Here is a 21,407-nt window from a genome sequence, read left to right as displayed (position 1 = left end):
AGATGAGCAAATTGAAGACTAAGAATTTGATTCAAATGTAAAAGAATCAACATCAATATATTGATGAATACTAGGCACATGTTGAAGGATGTATATGTTTAAAGGGAGTGGATGTCATATTAATTAAATTAATAAGTATTAATATTATTTTTATAAATAAAGCTTTTATTAAATTTTTAGGAATATAAATAAGAATATATATATATATATATATATATATATGTATATAAGTATCTTAAGATAAAAGTGAAATATAGCTTCAAACAAAAATTTCTAAGAAAAAGAGTGGTTGTAAATCTGAGTTGAAATCAAACCTTGAGGCATAAAATTGTAGCTTTACAATAAATCTATTGTTCATTTTGTCGATAAGAGAGTAAAGTAAGAAATTAAACTTATTAGGATTTGATTAAGCATTGATTTTGAGTAATTTGAATCAATATTGAATTTTTTGAGTGCTTTTTAAATCGAGAGATGTTTTAAATAGTTTAGATTTTGAGAAAGAAATGAAGATTTATATATTTATGAATTTATGAATAATCTAGCATTTTAATAAGTAGAAAATTTTGGACTTGTACATCCGTTTGTTTTAAATTTATTTTATAAATTTTACCTCAATCTAATAGTTAGATTAAAAGTTATTAAAATCTAATTAGATTAAAAACTTAGAATTTGGAATTTAAGGTTTAGTAAGGATTTCTTGGATCTTTAATAATCACTTGGTTAGATTCAAGAAAATTTTTGTGAGAAAATTTTGAATTTAGTTTTCTAATATTTTTATTGATTTTTAGTGCAAGTAAAAAATTTAATAAGAAGTTATTGTTGCTAGAAGATCAACGTTAAGGTTGGAGATGGATGAAATTTGACATGTGAGAAATTATAGAGATTTTTTCTATTTTTAAGTTGGATTCTTTTTAAATTTTTTTATTATTAAATTAAAATATGTACAAAATTTTAAACTAGATTTATAATTTTATTAATACTTATTGAGATTTTAAAACTATGTTATGATTGATTGAGGTTTTGATTATGGTTTGTAGAGTATATTGATGATCTTGTTAGAATTTTTAGGATATATTTAAGATTTGATTATGGTATTATTATTTTTTATTGGAATTTTTTAGAATTTATTTAGAATTATATTTGGATTTGATTAGAAATTATATAGAATTTGATAGGATATATTTAGGATTGTATCAAGGTTTGATTAGATTTTATATAAAGTTTGATAGGATATGATTAAGATTTTTTTCATATGATCAAGATAGATTAAATATTTAATTAGAATTTTTATAAGATTTGATTAAAATAATTATAGAATTTAATTAAGAATAATTTAGAGAATTTTTTAAAGGATTTATTTTGAGTTTTATTATGATTTTTATAGGATTTTATGCAATTTTTTTTTAATTATTTAATGAATTCTTAAGGATTTTTTTAAATATTTTCAAAGATAAGAATTATGATTTTATTGGTGTTTTTATGGTTTTTTTTAAAAGATTCTATAGGATTTGAAAAATATTTGTTTAGAATTTTATTAGAATTTTCAGATTTTTTATTTGTTACAAATACAATTAACCTTTTACAACTAGATGCTTAATAGATTTGCACATTAGTTTTTACATAACACAACAATAAGTAAGAGCTCAATATCAAATTTAGAAAAAAATCACCTAATATGTAACCAATTGTTTTGTCTTATTTTTCAATTTTTAAGTTTGATCCTTCTTAAATTTTTTTAGCTTGTTGCTAACTAGAAAATTAAAAAAACATGCAAGATTTACTGCAATATTTTTAGTTTAAAAAATAAAATTATAGGATTTTAAAGTTGCTACTTAATACTCAAGATTTTATAAGGATTTAATTTGAATTTACTTAGGATTTTTTAGAGACTTGATGAGATGTTCTTATTATTTTCTTTAGATTTTTTTCAATTTTTATGTTCTTTTTTTAGAATTTAAAATTATTTTATTGAATTTTTTCCAGAAATATTTTTTAATTTACTTATGGTTTTATTTGGTTGCTTAGGATTTATTTATAGATTTTTTAGGATTTATTTTAGTGTCTACTCATGTTTTTATAAGATTTGCTTAGAATTTTATAGAATTACTTAGGATTTTATAGAATTGCTTAGGATTTTTTTTTATCTCTTTTAAAATTGTTATAATTTACATAAGATTGTATAAGATTTTTATAGAATTTTATTTAGATTTTACAAGAATTTATTGAGGATTTTCTTAGATTATTTATAATTGCTTGAAATTATAATTTAGAATTCATAGAATATAGAATATCTAAGAGGATTATAGTTGCCAAATTTATTATTTTTTAATATTTTATTTTATTTTTAGATTATAAAAAGAATAATAAGATTTAAATAAAATTTTCTTAGAATTAGATGTTTGGCATATATCCAAGCTAGAATATTATCATTTAATATAGATGCTAAATATAATAATAAAATATTATAAAAATGAGATTTTAAACTTTATAATCAAATTTAAAAATTCTTACTTTAATATTAAACTCTCTATCTATTACTTCCTGCTAATATTCAAAGTATTTATCATGTCTTCTTATAATACTTGGTTAAGAAAACCTACAAAATGAAAGTGTAAGCAAGCTCTCAATAAATCTTTATCACTACAATCTTTAATTGCTTTGGATCTTACAAGACAATTCATTTTTGCTCCACAACTCATGAAAATTCTACCCTACATTATAAACAAGTAATGGCCATATTATCCAATAGAACATTGAAGTCCTTTGCTCATTTAGTTAGTACATCACATATTAATGCTAATAAAAATGATTGTTTAGTAAATGATTGATTTGCAATGAATTGAGTCACAATGACCTTTTAAACATAGCTTTGACAAAATAAGAGAATAAGGTTCATATTTGTAAATTCTTGGTACTAGTACTAGTGATTCTTGTTGTATTGTATTAAGTTGCTTTAGAAAATTCTTATTATTTTTTTCTAATATTTCCAAAAAAAATTACATTGAAGGATTTTCTTTTTGAATTAATTTTCCAAACAAGCTTAAGATAATATCTTTCATTCCTTTGTAGATGACTTAGTTTTTACAATGGTGTAGTTTTTGAAGAAGATCTACTATGCTTAGTAATGGATCATCTTTTGTAAGAATAAATAGACAAGTCTCCTTATGCATCATCCATCTAAACATTATTATTAGCTTTTTGGTGTTATTATGACATGGTATCCTATTTTCATGTATCAAAATGAGCAATCTCACAAGAAACATATTTTGATGAAACTTATTTACATCTTCTATATTTTATAAAGTCTATATAATTGCTATTACTTTGTATAGCATTCAAATGATTTTATATACCTTATTTGTAAGAAAAATATTTTTATTTTTTGTCTAAAATATAGAATTAGTTTTTTATACCAAAATTAATATGCCTTTTTATAATGACATATTATCTTAAGCTTTAATTCTTCTATATTTGAGTACCTTTACCAAATTAAGTTTTTTCATGATAAAAACATAAAGAATAAATTTTTAATATTTTGATTTTTTTAATCAAATTTAAACTTTAAAAAATCTTGTTTGAAATCAAAACTGATTATTTTTGTAGAAATGAGGCCTAGAAGGGAGAAAAGAGAGAAGAATATGCACTTACTAAAAGAGGGGTGTCTATCTAGTAATTTTTAATTTAAAATAATATATAAAAATAATAAAATTATTATTATAAAATATTATATTTTTAAGAATAAAAAAAAATAAATATTCACAACCATGATAATCTAAGATGTTTTAAAACTAATTACATTTAAGTTATTTAATAAAGTAATTAAGTTTGAAAAAATTCTAAAATCAAAGTTTTAAATCAATTATTAAAATTATTAAAGTATAGATTTATTATAAATTAATTATAATTTAAAAAATAAAATACTTTTTTAGCTTCTATAATTTCTTAGTACATTAAAAAAATAAAAAAATACATAAATCTTGATTGAATAAAAAAAATGATATATCACTATTTTTTCAAATTAAATTATTTTTTTAATATAGTTAGATTTAATTATATTAATAATTTAATTTTGAGTTTATTTATAAATAAATTTATTTAATAAAAATATAAATAAATAAATTAAATTCTAAATTATATCAATATCAAAAGAAATTCTATAAAAATCAGCAATTTTTTTTAATACTATTTTTCAAAGTTGTATAACAAATGTAAACTTATACATTAACTTTTTTTCAAACTTTAGATTTTTTTCATTTATTCAACATGCTTATTTAGTTAGAATAAGATAAAATAATAATAATAATAATAATAATATTTGAGAAAATACCCAATTAAATGGCTATTACGTTGAAATTAAATTTAAGATTAAAAAATTATAAAAAATAAAGATTTTCTAAATATATTTTATAAATCCCTTAATTCAAAAATAAAAAATAATTTTAGTCTCAAATATAAAGTAAAAGCAATAAACTATTTTTCAAACTCATCAAGTTTAAATAATATAATTAATTATGTATTTTGAAAGAAGACATATTTCCAATTCATTTGGTAAGCTTGTCAAGCTTAAGCAACTATTTAAATTAAGTGTTGTCAAAGAAGAAAGATTTGTTGATTTATTTGATAAGCTTGTCAAGCTTGACTAATCACTTAAATGATGTGTTGTCAAAGAATAAGTATTTATAAATTTATTTAGTAAGTTTGTCAAGCTTAAGTAACTACTCAAATCAAGTGATATCAAAGGTTCATAATTAGAATACTATCAAATTATTAATCCTCAAATTACATGCTTGCTCTTTAATGTGTTTGTAATTATTGTTATTTAAATCTATATTTATTTAGCTTGTTATTACTTGTTTGGACTATTTAGCTTGGATTTGTTATGCAATAATGGTTGAGAATTTTATTGTTCTATGTCCACTATTTTACGTATAAAATTTGTATTATTTCAAGTGATTCTCACATTTTTGGTTATAAAAAATTTATTTTTTACTTAAAGAACTAAAAATACATGAGGTTATTTTTTTATGCTTCTTTTTTCTACTAACTAAAATTTATAGGTTTTGAATGAATATTTTAGAAATTTATTTTAATAATTAAAGATTGAATTTTATAATTAAGAAAAAATACTAAATTAACTAAGATAATTGCCTCCGAGATTGACTAAAATTCCATAGTTATGAAGTTTTCCCTATTAAGAATATTGTACCTCATTTAAAATAAGTCTTATTCATAATTGATAAATTACCATATCCAAATAAAACTTTCCAATATAAAGCTCTTTTTCTCTAAAATACTCACAAGACTCAACGTGACAAAGAATGGCAAGTCAAAGGAGCTTCTCTACACAATACCTTTCAATTCTAATTGATACTATGAAAGAAAACGAACATAAAATACTAAATGGATAAAAACTCTCTAAATTAAAGCTGGTTAAATAAAATTGATGTAGTATACTTACTACATCCAATTGACATGGTTTGGCACAATGCCACATCATGTAACAATATTATAAGCCTGAATTTATAAATACTTTTAACTTTGTAATGTTTTAAATTATGTTTTATCTATTGTCATCAATTAGTCGGTGTAAGTACAAGCTGAAGGGTCTAGCTACTATGTTTGTGCTACAGATATTCTTCTGCATTACTTATAAAGATGTAAATGACATTAATGCTATTAAAAATCTAGTAAGACTGAGCTAATAATAAAAAAATAAAATAAAAAATTACAAAGTCTTTTAATAAAATCTGATTTACTTAACCTTATTGTTTTACAAATTCTTCTTATTTGTTTAATTAAAAATTTATGCAATCTACAACAGTTTTTATACTTTAAAATTGGTTTGTAAGTTTCATAATCTCTATGGAAATAATTGAACTACTGAAAAAGCTAAGAAAGTTTTAGAAATAAAATAAAATAAAATTTAATAAAAAATCCCATAAACCAAAAACTTTGCTTCAAATGATCACAACTTAATGTGCATTATCACTCTGCTTGATATATATTGCAAGGAAAAACAGATTAGAGAAGCAAAATATTGATCCCTTTGAACAATAAAGCATATTGTAGCTCTAAAATCTATAAACCTACAACACAATAAATTATTTGATGCAGATGCTTGGAATCTTAATAATTACTTTGTGCTAATAACTCTACTGTTACAAAGCTAATTGAATTATCATTTTGTAAAGTTACAGTTTATGCAATAAATCTTGCTTCATGATATTAATTTATGAGAAAGTATTTCAAAACACGTTGGAGTGCTAATTACCTTAGTTTGGTATACATGACATCTGTACATATTCATCATTTTGATATTCAATACATTCACATCATACTTAACTCAAACCCAAACTTGTTAATTAATGTTCAACCTGGTCGTTAAAAACAACAAGATTGAAGATTTTACTTTAATTGTGTCAATTTAATAATATAGATAATATACATTCAACATTCAGATATTACACTCATATGTTTTTGTTGTTATTATCATTATTACTTGATTCTATATCGTCCAAGAAATAAACTAGATTTATTTCAACGTTTTTTCGGTGTAAAGAGCTTCACAAACTCTTAAAGACACTTCAAGTTCTGCTTGCAAACCTCCCTTGCTAATTCAATGAACCTCTGCATCTGTTTAGAAAATTATTCATCAATTATCAATAAACCACAATCTACTAATAAATTACAACCTACACAATCTTTGACACCCTCTATGATTCTCTATATTTAACAAATCACATTTACACATTGATGTTTTTTTAAAATGAATATTTGCATAAAAAACTTGATATGATATATCCAAAATAAGTTTATGCTTATACTTAATCTTTAAATATACCAAAATTTTCTGATTTTTTAGTTTTTATTTTTTGAATTTTCACAAGTTATATAAGACAATTCCTTGGAACATAATTTTATTATGGGATGATTGTTTCCTACTTCATGAAAGATACACAAGTCTCTTTTTTGTTTTTTGTTTTAAAAAAAAGCAAACACAATAAGAAAGACAGATGTTTTATTTTAGTACCTTGGTGCACCACAATAGCATGGGATTTTTTTATCTTCAAGAGAAAACTTGTAATCATATGTAAGCTCTTCTCCAGCTCCAATTGCTCGCTTTGAATAAATCACCACCTTCTTTCTTCCTTCCACAGTGATGATCTTTGTATAACAGTTTGGCTGCAAGACAAGAAAACAATTGCTGTGACTTTTCTAGACTCACGTTTCTTTTATAAATACTTCTAAATTCTCAAAATAAGAGTAAAGTTACTCCTAAATTCCTAAGGTATATATATATATATATATATACATGTGTGTGTGTTAAATTAGGGGAATGTTAAATAGACCCGTGCTTTTACTAAATAGACCTATTAACATTCCCCATAGTAATTCCTCAAAAGTTCTATTAAATTAGTTGAATGTGTTTTTAAGAGTTAACTTCTATAAATAAACTAAATATATTCATGATGTTTTTCCGCATGCTATGCAGTTCTTTAGTCCACTTTTCCATTTTATTTGAGAAGATGAATTGTGATCTCCTATTTCTCACATATTAAATAAGTTGCCATTAAGAAAATCAAAATGTTTATTAATTCATGATTAATTTGATGTAAGTAAGGATTTACATTGCATGAGTGATTGATAAACCTTGCAAGTCCACCTTTTTGGGTTGCATCCACCTGCATAGGAGATCATTTTATTTTATTTTATTTATTTTTATTTTTCATGTAATTTCAACAACAAATATCAAAAGAATGTATTTTATTTTTATTTTTCATGTAATTTCAACAACAAATATCAAAAGAATGTATTTTATTTTTATTTTTATTTTTATCAAAATGATTAATTCAGAAGAAAATTTTAAGTTTTTTCTTTTTAATTAAAATGATGAACTAACCACCAATTCATCATCAACTCGAAATAAATAGCTGCTACCAATACCCATTATTTCATATTGGCGCTCTCGAAAATTTGATACCTACAAATACATACAGTACAGGCACATGCTAAAATATACTTGAAATAATTTTATCATAAAGCAGAAAAATAAAGCAAGTAGGTTAAGCAATCAGTTTATTTGTGAATTCAATTATTGGCATTTGTAGCTATTTTATTCTCATTGTGAAGGAAAAAGAATAATCTACCTGGCGGCGAATAATTTCTCCAACATATTCAATAACAAAATCTTCAGCTTCAATAGACTCCAATGCAAGTAGTCCCCAATCATGGATTTTGCTTCTTTGAAATTTCAGATGTTTCTTCCTAGTCTACACAAATATTCCACCGCAACCCTTTTAAATACTAAACACAACATTCTGCAATCAACATTTAAAAATAAATAAATAAATAAATAAATCCTGCATAACCTATTCTTCTCTTCCAAATTAATGTATTTTGATTCAAAGGATCATGAAAAATTTCAAAACCATTAACCTCTCTCTCTCTCTCTCTCTCTATCTATCTATCTATATATATATATATATATATATATTTAAATTGATCCAAGCATTTACTAAATTGTTGCACCCATTCTAACCATCATCAAAAAAACTCTCCACAGCCAGATCCACATTGATTGAAAACCAATGAAAAATTGGTTGGATCGTCAATTCCCTGTGTGTGTGTATATACAGAAATATATATATATATATATATATATATACACACACACACACATAAATATGTTATCTTTGTTAAACATATTCTACAACTCAACCTTTTGCATGCAAAAATAACACAAAAAGCACGACAATGTGGTGACATTGTAGCACAACACACATGCTTGAACACAAAACTGCTATCGATGACTGCGAAGGGCCAGCATTGATAACCGAGCGTCGAGATCGATTTATACCTAGACGAAGATTCGATTGATATCTATAGTTCAATCATACCTGGTATCCGCAGGGAAGTTTTGATTGATAATTTGGTTTGATAACTAGGAAGAGGAATGGCGGGTATTACGGTGAGTTGGCTGAGCTTCAGTTTGTCGGAGCCTTCAACGACGCTGATGAGTTTGCGGAGGGCGGCGCGGTTCGTGCGAGCTGATTGCAGGTATGTCGCGGAGCTCGGATTCGGGCGCACCACGCTATCGATCATGCCCCTGCTGATGCTGCTGGTACTGATGCTGTCTTGCACCTTCTGGCGGAGCCGATGTTTGGCGCCGTGGTGAGCCCACCGTCTCCATTTCCACCCGGAGATCGAGCACCTCGCGCACCCGAAAGATTTGTTTCCTGATAATGGCTTCTGGTGGCTCCGTTTCCGGCACGCATTGCTTGTGGAGAACATGCCTCTGATTTTCGATACTGGGTTCTTGGGTGTCATTGTTGTATTTCCACAATTTACTTTCTTCTTGGGATTCAATGGCCATTTTCTTGGCCGACCTCGTCTTCTCTTGAGTGGTGCTTGTGATGTTAGAGTTTTGGTGTTGCTTGTCATATCAATGGAGCCATGTTGTTTCGTTGGGTTGGAAGGCACTGCGGCCGACGACGACGTTGTTGTTGTTGTTGTTGTGGTGGTGGTGGTGGTGGTGTTGTTGTTGCCGCTTTTGCATTTCAGCATTGCTGGAACGTCCGAGGATTTTTTCTTTCCGGTTTTGCATTCGGTTGTGAGAGTGTCTTCTGCTTCCAAGCCGAGGATGTCCATGACAGCTCTGTTTCTTGGTTTTCCGTCCCGTCGAGGCTTGCCCCCATGTGTCTCATCGTCGTGATCTGTGACCAACGGAGTCTCTCTCTTTCGTTTCAAGATTCTGGAGGTGATGGAAGACTTCGTAAGGGTGGGGATCGGGTACCTCTTCATTGCTTCATGCTTGGCTGGTTTGGAATGGATCCGTTTTGCTTCCACTGAAATGATGTGCTTTGGCTGGGCTGGCTGCTTGAAATCAATCCTCATAGGACTGTCTTCGGAGGCACTGGGTGTGGTTGCACTGCTATAGGACCTTTTGTTGCTTCTCTTCGTCTTGTTTGATTGAGAAGGTGAGTTGGTTGATACCTCTGTGTGGTGAATCCCTCCCGTCTCGAGGGGTGAAGTTGTTTTTTTCGGTCTTCCTCTTCTTTGATTGTAGTTTTTATTGAGAATGGCAATCCCGAGGTTGTCGTTTGTGGGTGGTGAAACTGGTACTAGCGCTGCTACTTCTACTTTCTTCTCCGTCATCATCTTCGTATTTGCTGCGGCAGCAACAACAGATGGGTTCATGTGGTTCTTGCAGTCCATCTTGCTGTGTTTTGGTTTTGGGATTAGATCCACTTTTGTGGATCGTTTTGCTTGGTCGGCCTCTGTCGGACCCTTGCTTTCAGTGTTGTTTTCTTCTCCAAGCGGCCAAACCAAATCATCAGAAATACCTGGATTCTTGCCTTTATTTGTTGAGCTGCAAAGTTGATACTCCAGTATTCTCTTTTTCCCTAGTGTTGTCATGTTGTTTTCTTCCTTTATCTCATGAATGAGTTGGCTTCTCAAACCTGTACTCAAGTCTTCTTCTTTCCCTTCTCCTTCTACTTGTGTATCGAGAAGTCCTTCAATCTGAGTATTTTGCTGACATTCTAGTGTGAATTCTTGTGGGGTTGTTTTGAAAGCAATCGATGAAACTTGTGTAGATGTTGTGAATAATTTTTGGTGTTGAGATTGACATTTTTTACTCCTCTCTGGTATCTAAAGTTTGATACAATTGTTGATATCAATGACGAAGCAAATGTTTTGTCAGTAATGGTTACATGTACCTAAATTTAAACATTTTATTGAAAAAGAATTATTATAATAGTAGGGTTCAATAATTACCTCCATATCAGTTTTTGTATCACATGAATTTAAACTATCACTTCTTTTGATGATATTGTCTCTTTTATCATGTCTTTTCGATCGATACACAAATGTATCACGAGGTTTAGAAATCAAATTTTCTTCACGAAGAAGTGAATTAATGACCGCATCCAAAATTTCTCTATAAGCCGCATTCAGTGTAGCTGTATGAAGTTTTTGTTGTACAAAATCTAATGCAATTTTACGGGGTTCTTTTAGAAATGCACTGTCACAGGTACTATTTTCACCGCCATGCTCTGAGAAGCTACAATGGTGCAGCGAAGACTGTTCAAAAAATGTGCCTTTCTTGGCAAAAACCAAGAGTTTGTCTAATTGTAAAGGTTCAATCAACGCTCCAATATGAAATATCTGTATTTTCAAACAAACCAAACTAAATGATATGATGCTTTTAATTTAAAATATTCATAGTATGCACATATAATTGCTACTGAATATGCAAAATTATGTTTCTGCAGAACGTGTATATAAACTTTGTCACATTTTTTTGTCATGCCATCAAAGCTTTAATTATTTAGAATTCCAGTCCTTTCAAAATTTTCATGTTGTTTTTATTCTTAATTTTCCAGTTGCGAAATGAATTGTGCAGAATACAAACCTTCAAACTACCATAGAGATGGCCAACATGATACCATTCCCAAAGCTGCCACAAGGAGAACGGTCCTTTGAAGCGATGATCAACTCCTTCATACTCCCACAATGGTTCCAACCACATCTGCGTTCTCAACCGTAGAACAATGAAATCAAAAACTCAAACTGTGAGAGTAGAAGAAATTGGATTCACGGTGAACTAATGTCTGAGAGAGACGCAGCCTAAGAAGAAGAATCAGAAGAAGATGATGGAGGGAGGTGATGAGGGTACCTGGCGTTGACAGGAGTCAGAAAAGGGTTTGGACTTGGGTGGTGGATGGAAGAGGGCGTAGTAAGGCATGGGTACAGCAGCAGCAGGTGGCTGTTGTTGTTGCTGCTGCTGCTGGTGCCGGTGCTGGTGAGGGTGGTGAGGGTGGGGAGAGGAGGGAATGGCAAAGGGGCACAAGTGAGGGAATGGAGGTTCCAGGTGCAACAGCCCTGGCATGCTCAACCGTGAGGCTGGGGCTGCGGGAGCATCACCAGCTGAAAACGCATCTTTCTCCTCACGCCACTCTTCTCCTCCTCCTATCCCTCCCCCTCCCAGCAGAATCACAAGTGGGTGGTGGTGGTGGTGATGGTGATGAAGAAGTAACAATGATGCTTCCTCTGCTTCTGCTTCTTCTTCTGCTGCTGTGGCAGATGCAGGGAGAGGGATTGAGGGCATGGATGTCCAATGGGGAGGAGCAGAAGCCTGGGATCGGCATGTGAGGCCTCCTACAGGGGAGACCATCATCATGTCCCTCTGCCGCCTTGTAACGACGTCTGCTGCGGCTGTTGTTACTTCTTCTTCTTCTTGCGGAGGTGGAGAAAGACAGGCAAGGTGGTCTTCTGCAGGCAGAGGCAGCGGAGACGAATCAGGAGGAGATGCTCTTTTTCTTTTTGTTTCTTTTCCTTTTCCATTATTGTAGTCGTCACCTTGATTGTCATCACCTTTGTGCTGATGGAGGTAGTGCTGCTGCTGCTGCTCTGCTGCTGCAATGGCGCTTCCCATCTTGGCGTTTGGCCACACAGTTGTGGTGAGTACTGGTGTTGGCCCATGTGACAATGGCCGGACATTCAAAGCATGAGTTGTTAATTTGCTCTTCATATTATGCACATAATCCAAATTTTTCATTTCCATGGGTTGTTGTAAGTCATTCATTGTATGGCTTGCTAAAAACTCATTTCTTTCAATCAATAGTTTTAGAACAAAAGGGCCTGTATAAATATTTTCTTGTACCTGAACGTTACGAAAACCCCATATGTATATTATACAATAAACAAACGCATAACTCAAGCTCACTAGAAACTGCATAACATTACCCATGATCTCTACTATCAATATATTTGTATCAAATTCAACACGTGAAATTCTACTATGATACACAAATTTAAAACTCGAATATCCAGAATAAATAAATAAAAAAAGAAAGAAGAAGAAGAAGAAGAAGATGATGATGATAACCTGATAAATTGGCAGATTTGCAGGCAGAAACCCAGACTTCAAGCCTCTTTGCAACTGCTTGAGTGTATAGAATTTACTTATTGTCCCATTATTTGTGTGATAGACCCAACCAGTCAATGGATTTGTGAACTCCGGGAATCCTTCATTGTCGGGGAGTACATTTGGATGACAAAGAGATTCTCCAACTCTGTTCGGATCCACATTTTGTGCTTTTGATTTGCAAGGAAAATCCTTTCCGCAGTGGATTGTTTTTGAGGCAGCTCTTGTAATTTGCTCTTTCTGTTGACATGGATTGCTGCAAAGAGTTGCTCTGGAGAAGCTGTTTCCGCCATCGTTGGATTTCTTCCCCGCCGGTAATGCCTTGTTGCATAGAGTAATCTCCCTACTGTTTTCCAAATCACTGCTTACATCAGTTGGTGTTTTCCATCTTATTTGACAATGAGACCTTTCAATGTAATTTTTCTCAGTTTGAAATCGAGAATCTTTATATTGATACCCATCAATAGGTGACTGTTTAACTTTGAATTCTTTGACTGTTTTCTTCATTGTAGCATCTTGGTTTTCATACGGATCTTCCGTTTGATACAAAGAATGACTCATTCTCTGTTTCTCCAACCTTCCATAATAATTTCTGCTTTTGTCGAGATTCTGTGCATGACAGGTTTCGCACTGTTCTTCACATGGAGATCTCTTTTGTTTTCTGCAGGTTATAAATTGTGCACATATTTTTAATAATAAGGATTGTAATACCTAACCAACACTTACTCATTTACATTGACGTGAATATACTACATTAGAACTAAGCACATACAAAGTAATAACATACTTGACTTATGAATTACTTTATCAAAAATCATTTAACAAAGTTACAACGTATGAACATGTGTTAATCTTCATAAAATATAATGGGCACAATCATTCAAAATACTTTTTCAATACTTTTCATGTGTATGTTTACTTGCTCTATTTATGATTTCTACCCTCACAGTACGCTGTTATTTAATCACTCAACATTTATTTTAAATGCATTTTCAATGAATCAGCTTCCACATGTATGTGTGTGTGTATATATATATATATATATATATTTCTATACATTTACATACTTGAAGAAGAATATACCTGTTTTTTTCTATTTCAAGATCAACATGTTTGTTAGTTGTTAAACAATTGTCATACTCATGTTCTAGAATACAGTTGCAATTGTTGTCATGTTCAGCCCAGTTTTCTTTTGCCTGATTCACATCACAATCCTCTCTGCAGCAATTGTATGCATCAACTTGTTCCACTTTAGTTTCCACAACAGTGTTATTTTCTATTTCACAGGTCATAATCTCATCCAAAAAATCTTGGCCTTCACTCCCTATGGGTGATTCTTGCATTTCTTTTGACCCATGATCTTCAATACTTTCAGCAAATACATGGCTTTCCTCCAAATCAAGTTGTTTGATTATAACTTGTTGTAGGTCTTGTTGGGAAATTCTGGGGAAGAATCCTTCATTCTCAAATTCTGTTAAGGCCTTGCATTGCCCATCGTTGTATATAAATCTATCTCCAAAATCATGACACCCATTTGGCAAAGATGTGTCCAACATTTCTTTGATGGTTTGTCCCTCCATGGCTTGTTGAAATCCATGGTTTTCCACTAGATTTAATGAAGATGAGTTGCTATGCTCATGGCATTCGTAAATAGGGTTTTGATTGTACATAATGACTAAACCTAACTCCTTATGATGGAGGCCGTCTTCCTCATGCTTATTGTCAAACTCATGGAAAGTGGGGATTTCAACTACACATTGTTTTTTAATGGGTTGGTTTGTTGGTCCTATAATTTCTTGTAAACTTGGGTTTTCTTCACAAAGGCCAAAAAAGATGATTTCTTCGAGGTTTGAGTTATCCACATCTTGAACTTCTTGATGAAGTTGCAGGCATGTAGAGTTTCTTACAAATGAAGTTGGAGATGTTCTTTCATAAGCCAAAATCTCATCTTCATCTTTTATTTTCTTGTATTCGGCCATATTTTGTTTTTCATCCACATTGATGGTGTTTCTATCATCTTTGATAATACTTTCATTTCTCCTTGATTCAAAATCATGCATAAGCTTGGAATTTCTGTTTCTACTTTGAAAGTGGTCAAGACCTTCATGTTCACAAATTGGAATAGTATGATCACCACCATGGGTTGTTTTGGCTCTTTCATTGCTTGTATTGGATCCAATATGAAGCATATGCTCTTCACTTCCTAAGGCTTCTTTTACTACAACCTGTACAGATATGTAAATAATTTCTTTTATTGCATATATATATATATATATACGTGTGTGTATATATGTATGTATGTATGTATAAATCAAAAAAATTATCAAAGTATAAAAGTGATATTTTAAATTATTTATATTATCAGTTCACATCAATACAGAAGACTTACCTTTTTGTCTTCATTTACAGATTTGTCTTTCAAAACAGTTGGATTTGTAATCTTATTGATTACTTTTTCTTTACATCCTTTGCCTTGATTGTTATCTATCTTTGATATATGGAGTTTATTGTCACCAATACATAACATGACACTTCCATCAGTTGATTTTTCTGTATCCTTACATTTTATATAATTGTTTTCTTCAGTATTAACATTTGGTGGCTGATCTACATCATTTTTAAAAGAATGGAAATTCTTAGACTCCCACTCCAATTCATGAAAATCAAGAAGAGATGAATTGTTAAGAGATGTTTGGTTGATATCTCTTGGAATCATCTCATCCTCTATTTCTAGCATTGATTTTAAGTCTTGATTTGTATTAAGGCATGAGAATTGATTAGCATCTTCAAGGCATTTCTCCCTTCTATCTTGAATACAAACATTTGAACACATGTTCAAAAATGAAGTATGTGATACTATTTGGTCTTCATGATTGTTCACGTTTAAATGTATGTCATGTCTTGGTCCTTCATATTTATTCTGATGTGAGGAACATGAATTTAATATGTATATATATATATATATATATATAGTTAAACGTATGTCTTGGAACATAAATATTACATTTATATCACAAAGAAGATTATACAGAATACGTATAGAATTACATAGATTATAATATATATTTTACCATTAATTTTTTAATAAATTAAGCTTCTCACATGTATATCATCATAGAATTCATCAAATGCATTGTTGTATTCATCATTCTTATTTTGAATATACTTAGTGCCAAAATCAATCATAACATCATCTGTAAATTTATGCAAATAAACATTATCCTGCCAAACACTTATAAGTCAACAGTTGATACACCTTCAAAGTTAACATACTTTGAAATACAGACTTAAAATAAAAAGAAAGTCATAGAAATTACCATCACAAAAAAATTATATAAAAACTTATCTGATACTGAAAGCAACACGTTGTAATTATTTAATTTTATTTTATTGAAATTATTTATCAAACTTTTTGAATGTAAATCAATATACAATATCTTACATTCTTAGTTAATAAATTGTTAAATATAAGAATTGCATGTTATGGATATAAAGAAAACACAAAGTTTTTTAGAATGATTATAGTAATAATAGTAGCAATAATAGTAATAATAATACAAACCTTAAAATGAACTTGTACTGCATTAGATTCTACCTTTTCAGGTAAATCCAAGCCTGTACACTGAAAAGAAGTTGTAGAATTTTGAGAACTACCTTCCCATGTATCAACCTCCAAGCATAAGAGCTTGACCTTGTGATTTTCCACATTATTTTCAGGTGAAATGCTCTCTTTGGTAATACTTGTGTCAAATTTATTCACACTAGCAAAATCCAATTTTGGGGCATTTGTTTCAAACCCATCATCATGTAGTTGAAGATTTTGAAGTCCACTATTATTATCTTCAATTTCTTCCAAATTTGAAGATGAATGGCATTCATCAATACTTTTACTATTACACATGGTCTTTTCTTGATTATATTCCAACTCAGTTTTGCAAGCTTCGGTGGATTCTTTTATGGTTGACAAGGATGTAACACCTAAAACAAAAAAATTTATCAATGGCAATGAATATATTTTAGATATCTAGTGGTAAATTACTATTGCAATTACTCCACAGTTTTTTATCAACATTATTTCTATTATCATTATTAATTCAGTGACATTCTAATAACCTCTGATGACGAATTATAACATAGGTAATGTTATTCCTAATGCTCTGAGTAATTTCTTTCATAAATTGAATGAAATCAAAAGTAGAGATGGATTCTGCTTGTTAGGCAATTTACAAGGACATTCAAATTTGAGGGAAAGAAATCTTATTTTGAATGCCTAAAAACTTTGCAAAGTTAAAGAAGATACAAACCTCTACAATTAACACTAGGCTTATTTAGAATCTTTCATACGTGTGAATTGGCAAGTTATGCTTTTCCACAAGAATCCTACACAGTGATTTGACTACCATGCACCGCCATGCATTCGTCTCTTGTCAAGAATAGACTCTTTTACATTTGAAAATGAAATCATGAAACAAATGTCAAATTAAGTTTGTGACAATCATTTGTGCAATGCCTTCCTTGAATGATAGAAAAAGAAAAAGAAAAGAACTTACTGATTAAACAGCATCAAAAAAATAGCTTAAATAGTACTTGCTCTAGATTTATTATGAAAGATTCAAGAAGAGGCTGTGGCCGAGTGGGAACTGGGAGAAACAGCAGGAATTGGCAAACAACAGAGCCCACCTCCGGAGGCCACAGTCTCTGCTTCGGTGTCGTCTTCCTTGGCTGGATCTTGTTCCGGTCTGTACAGCCCACAGAAAATCCAAACAAGCAAATATCAGGGTGAGGAGAAAATGAGGAGGGAATCAACATATATTGCGTTTGAAGAAAGAAACATAATGAAATCCGGCAAGAAAACGATCATTGTAGGGTGCTTGAGGTGTTCGAACTATGCATAAAGGACTAGCTAACTTGGATTTCAAAAAATGTTTGTACAAATGAGATTTATGTGGCAGGCTGGGGCACTCACATGGCAACATCAGATGTCGGCAGCTCAGAGACGTTCTTCTTCTCCTCCGGAACAAACTCTTTTGGTGTCCACCTCTGTGCTGCTTTCCTCCCACCTTCTCCTGCTGCCAACCCCTGGCGTCCACCAGCACGCCCAGCTCGACCCGAGGTTCGTGAGGATGCTCCACTCATTCTAGCTGATGCCTCTATTATGTGTGGCCATCTGCTCTGCTGTTGCACCCCTCTGCTACTGCAACTCCATGAATTCTGTACTGGCGCCTCAGTGTTCTTGCCTAACGTCCAATGCTGATCTACCTGATACGGTGTGCACTGCAGGGAAGCATGTGGGGGGCCAGCAGAATAGGCGGGTTGTCCACTCGACATTGGACAAGTTGCTGTTTCGGTTGGTGTTTCGTCGCTGGTTCCCCATCTACTGATTAAGTACTGCGCATGCTCAATTTGCCTTTGCTGCTCCATCTGATCCTGTTCCATATATATACGATATGTTACCTTGAGATTTACTGCAAAATTTGCAATCAGGATGTACCGACATGTCCTAGAAGCGTGGTAACAACCTGCTTGTTCGGCGTTTTCGACCAGGCGATATGTTAACGGCAATACCAACATCCAATAAATTTTTCGGGATAGAACACTATCGTACCAAATAAGTGCGGTCTGCATTTGGATATCCTGCTGTCTGAATAATATTGGCTCCAGTGACAGTGCCTGCGTGATACAGGTTTTGTTCCGAAGCCACATCTCCAGAAGCGTAGGTTGTTGGCCACGCATCCTGCTGGTATGCTGTTTGATACGCGACTGTCGCGTAAACAGCTGGCTGAGTGTATCCCTCACTACTAACAATAGGATTCGTGAGATGAGCTGATTGATCAGGATAAGCTGCTGTTGCACTGTAAGCTCCAGATCCATGGATTTCCGAATGCCATATATCTTGCTGGGTTCCTGGAGCATTTGTGTGATAGTATAATGTGGGTTGACATGCACTATTTGGGCAAGCATTACTCGCTACATAACTCTCTGGTGCGTAAACGTGCTGTACATAGCTTTCTGATCCACAATGCGCCTGGCTGCCTTGACCGTCGCTTTGCCATGTGTCCTGCGTCACAATATGAACATACAGTAGATTACAACTATCAGAGTTTTGACAAATACCGTATTCATATTCCTTACACCTTCCTAGTTGCATACTCTGCTCTACTTGATATTTGAACGTTCAATCACTAAACAAAATTCGAGTCCCGACTGCAACCCTAGTCAAAAATGCTCTGAACACATTGGAGTGCAACTATTGTACTGGAAATCGATGCCGCCGCGAGTATCTAGTAGCACACGCGAGCTTTCACTCGAGGCGTAAGAGAATTCATGAAAATAGTTAGAGTTGATCACCAGCAGCACAGGGCAATGGAGACCAGAGGAGGGTAATCGTTACCCAAGCATTTGAAGGAAGCGAGGCGGGCTGGATGGATGAAGAGTAAGAAGGCTGCTGCCACTCCCACGTTTGGTGCATTTTTGAGATGATTAATCACTCCGACGATTCAAGAATTTTCGAGACATGCAAAGACATGTGCCGGGAATTTCTCAGATCTCTACCTTCTTTCCACTAAAGACCATTCTGCCTCTACCAAAAGGTCGGAGCAATATAATTGAGCGATCATCCACCATAGAGCAGATGGGACTGCCAACTTAGTGCCAGAGAAGCGTCATCGATTTAGGTCACTCTGCTAGAGACGAGTCAAGAATGAGTTTGAAATTGTAAACAACTATGTTAAACGTTCGAATTAAGTGCATCAATACTTGCATTCCGCAAAACGAGACCTTCAAACTGTAGATTTTTGACTGCACACGGACAACTGCAGGTTGAGTGGAATCCGTGATAATTCATGTGGGGAGCTACCACGCTACTAAATCAGTCTTATTTTATTACCGTGCAGAGAACACGAAAATATACAGATCGTATACGGTATTTTAAGTAATCAAAAAGCACCTTATGAGCGAGAGGAAATTGCTCTGTAGACGAATAGATTCAAGCCAGACGAATGGGTTAATTTCGTCATAAACTACTCCAAATTTCATCTGCTGCATGGATTACAAAGTCACTCACTTCTAAGCTTGAGGTGTCATACAAAAGCATCCCGTTGTGAAGAAAATTCTGAGTGCTGGATGGAACAGTACTTTGTCCAAGTTACCTGAACACAATTGAGCCCCCTGTTATTGATCGTGGGTTGTAGGATGACACTTGAAGCAATGATAATCGAAAGCAGAAACCCTCTTGTACATGAAAGCGAATGGTTACAAGGAACAGCTTCATCTCAACACTATATCAGGTGAAGTTGACGTTTACAAGTAGTTCAAAGTACCATCCAGGACGTGAATCCTTCATTTGTGAGGATTGCACACGCAAGTTAGGGCTGCAACCGTCATTTATGGATAGGAAGCACGGCTTGGGAGAAATTCATTGGCCGCGCATCACCCCATGCATGGAGCATCTAACCTGTCGTTCTGATGTCAGTCGGTAGATAGGCATACCGCAAGGAAAACCTTTAAAATTGGTGGCGGCGGCTACATACTCCATGAGGATCATTTCGTACACGCTGACGATGATTTGATGGAAGCAGATACTGCGAATGTACTGAGAAGATAAACTGCGAAACGCTACAGTATCCTCCTCAACTTGAAAACATACGTGTAATTGAGTTCATGCCGCTACGACTCCACAATTTCATGGTCACTGTCGGGCCTCCAACAGCGAGTTCTTTCAAATCAATTCCGCAAAGTGCGACCCAAGTAAGACTAATGAGAACGACAACCTTGAAAATCCAAGTTAAGGCGAAGAGGAGCAACAATACTTAATACTAACGAGGAAAAATATAAAGACAGGACAAAAACAGCCACCCAGAACACAAGCAATATTCGCAGGAGTGAACCCTGAAATCACAGTACTGGGTTCAGAAGTTATGTGAAGTGCGCAGGTGGTGACATGGTCCGAGAAGAGATAAGGAAAAGAATGGAGCAAGGGCAAGGGAGAAGGAAGGAGTTGTGAGTCAGTCATGAAACGGCAAGAAGATCGTAGAAACAGAGATAGAGAGATCGTTGAGGGAAGAAAGGACGGTAAGAAGAAGGAAGGAAGGAAGGAAGGAAGGAAGGGATGGGATGGTGGAAAGAGTGGCAAGAAAGGCTCGTGCGTCAGGAGTAGCGGAGCAAGAAGTGGGGCAAGCCTGGTGGAAGTGGAGACTAACAACAAAAGTGCAGGACGAAGAAGAAGTCGAGAGAGAGAGTCCATGGTTGGGGCGAAGCCGTTTCATCGCAAACCTGCCCATCGTCAGAAAATGGGCAGGGCTGAGGCGAAGGGCAGGAGGACATTGTGATGATGCCATTGCGAGGTTGGGGAAAGGGTGTGTGTATGTGTGTGTGTGTGTGTGTGCTGGCGATGGAGTGGGTGGGCGTCTAACTGAATGCGCTGCCCTGCCCTGCCCTGCCCACCTTCCAACGACGTGTCGCTACAAATGCTTGTGTCCGC

The 21,407-nt window shown here is 33.0% G+C and overlaps 1 protein-coding gene across 8 annotated transcripts; it reads right to left on the bottom strand.

The window, feature by feature from the left end:
• Window positions 1–6,396: 6,396 nt before the first annotated feature.
• LOC112290674 (uncharacterized) lies at window positions 6,397–21,258 on the bottom strand. Of its 8 annotated transcripts, none has more exons than XM_073538115.2 (20): window positions 20,077–21,249; window positions 19,875–19,966; window positions 19,320–19,608; window positions 18,534–18,986; window positions 17,895–18,355; window positions 17,609–17,667; window positions 16,491–16,906; window positions 16,031–16,150; window positions 15,318–15,848; window positions 14,012–15,153; window positions 12,890–13,589; window positions 11,678–12,664; window positions 11,414–11,530; window positions 10,777–11,166; window positions 8,968–10,650; window positions 8,148–8,270; window positions 7,901–7,981; window positions 7,629–7,682; window positions 7,031–7,182; window positions 6,397–6,633 (listed from the first exon to the last, which is right to left on the bottom strand). In XM_073538115.2, exons 3-20 carry the CDS (start codon window positions 19,395–19,397, stop codon window positions 6,612–6,614), a joined length of 7,569 nt encoding a protein of 2,522 aa, XP_073394216.1. In that variant the 5' UTR covers window positions 19,398–19,608; window positions 19,875–19,966; window positions 20,077–21,249; the 3' UTR covers window positions 6,397–6,611. The 8 variants fall into 8 exon arrangements, with proteins under 8 accessions (XP_073394216.1, XP_090111307.1, XP_024392998.2 ...); XM_090255181.1 differs by having other exon boundaries at window positions 19,875–20,076; window positions 20,232–21,249; XM_024537230.3 differs by lacking the exon at window positions 19,875–19,966 and adding an exon at window positions 19,992–20,076 and having other exon boundaries at window positions 20,232–21,249.
• Between the last annotated feature and the right edge of the window lie 149 nt (window positions 21,259–21,407).

The sequence above is a fragment of the Physcomitrium patens genome, chromosome 13 (assembly GCF_059467195.1).
Source record: "Physcomitrium patens ecotype Gransden chromosome 13, ASM5946719v1, whole genome shotgun sequence".
Classification (NCBI taxonomy): domain Eukaryota; kingdom Viridiplantae; phylum Streptophyta; class Bryopsida; order Funariales; family Funariaceae; genus Physcomitrium; species Physcomitrium patens.
The sequence above is the reverse complement of the archived record's forward strand: the minus strand, read 5'-3'. Positions and strand labels throughout refer to the sequence as shown.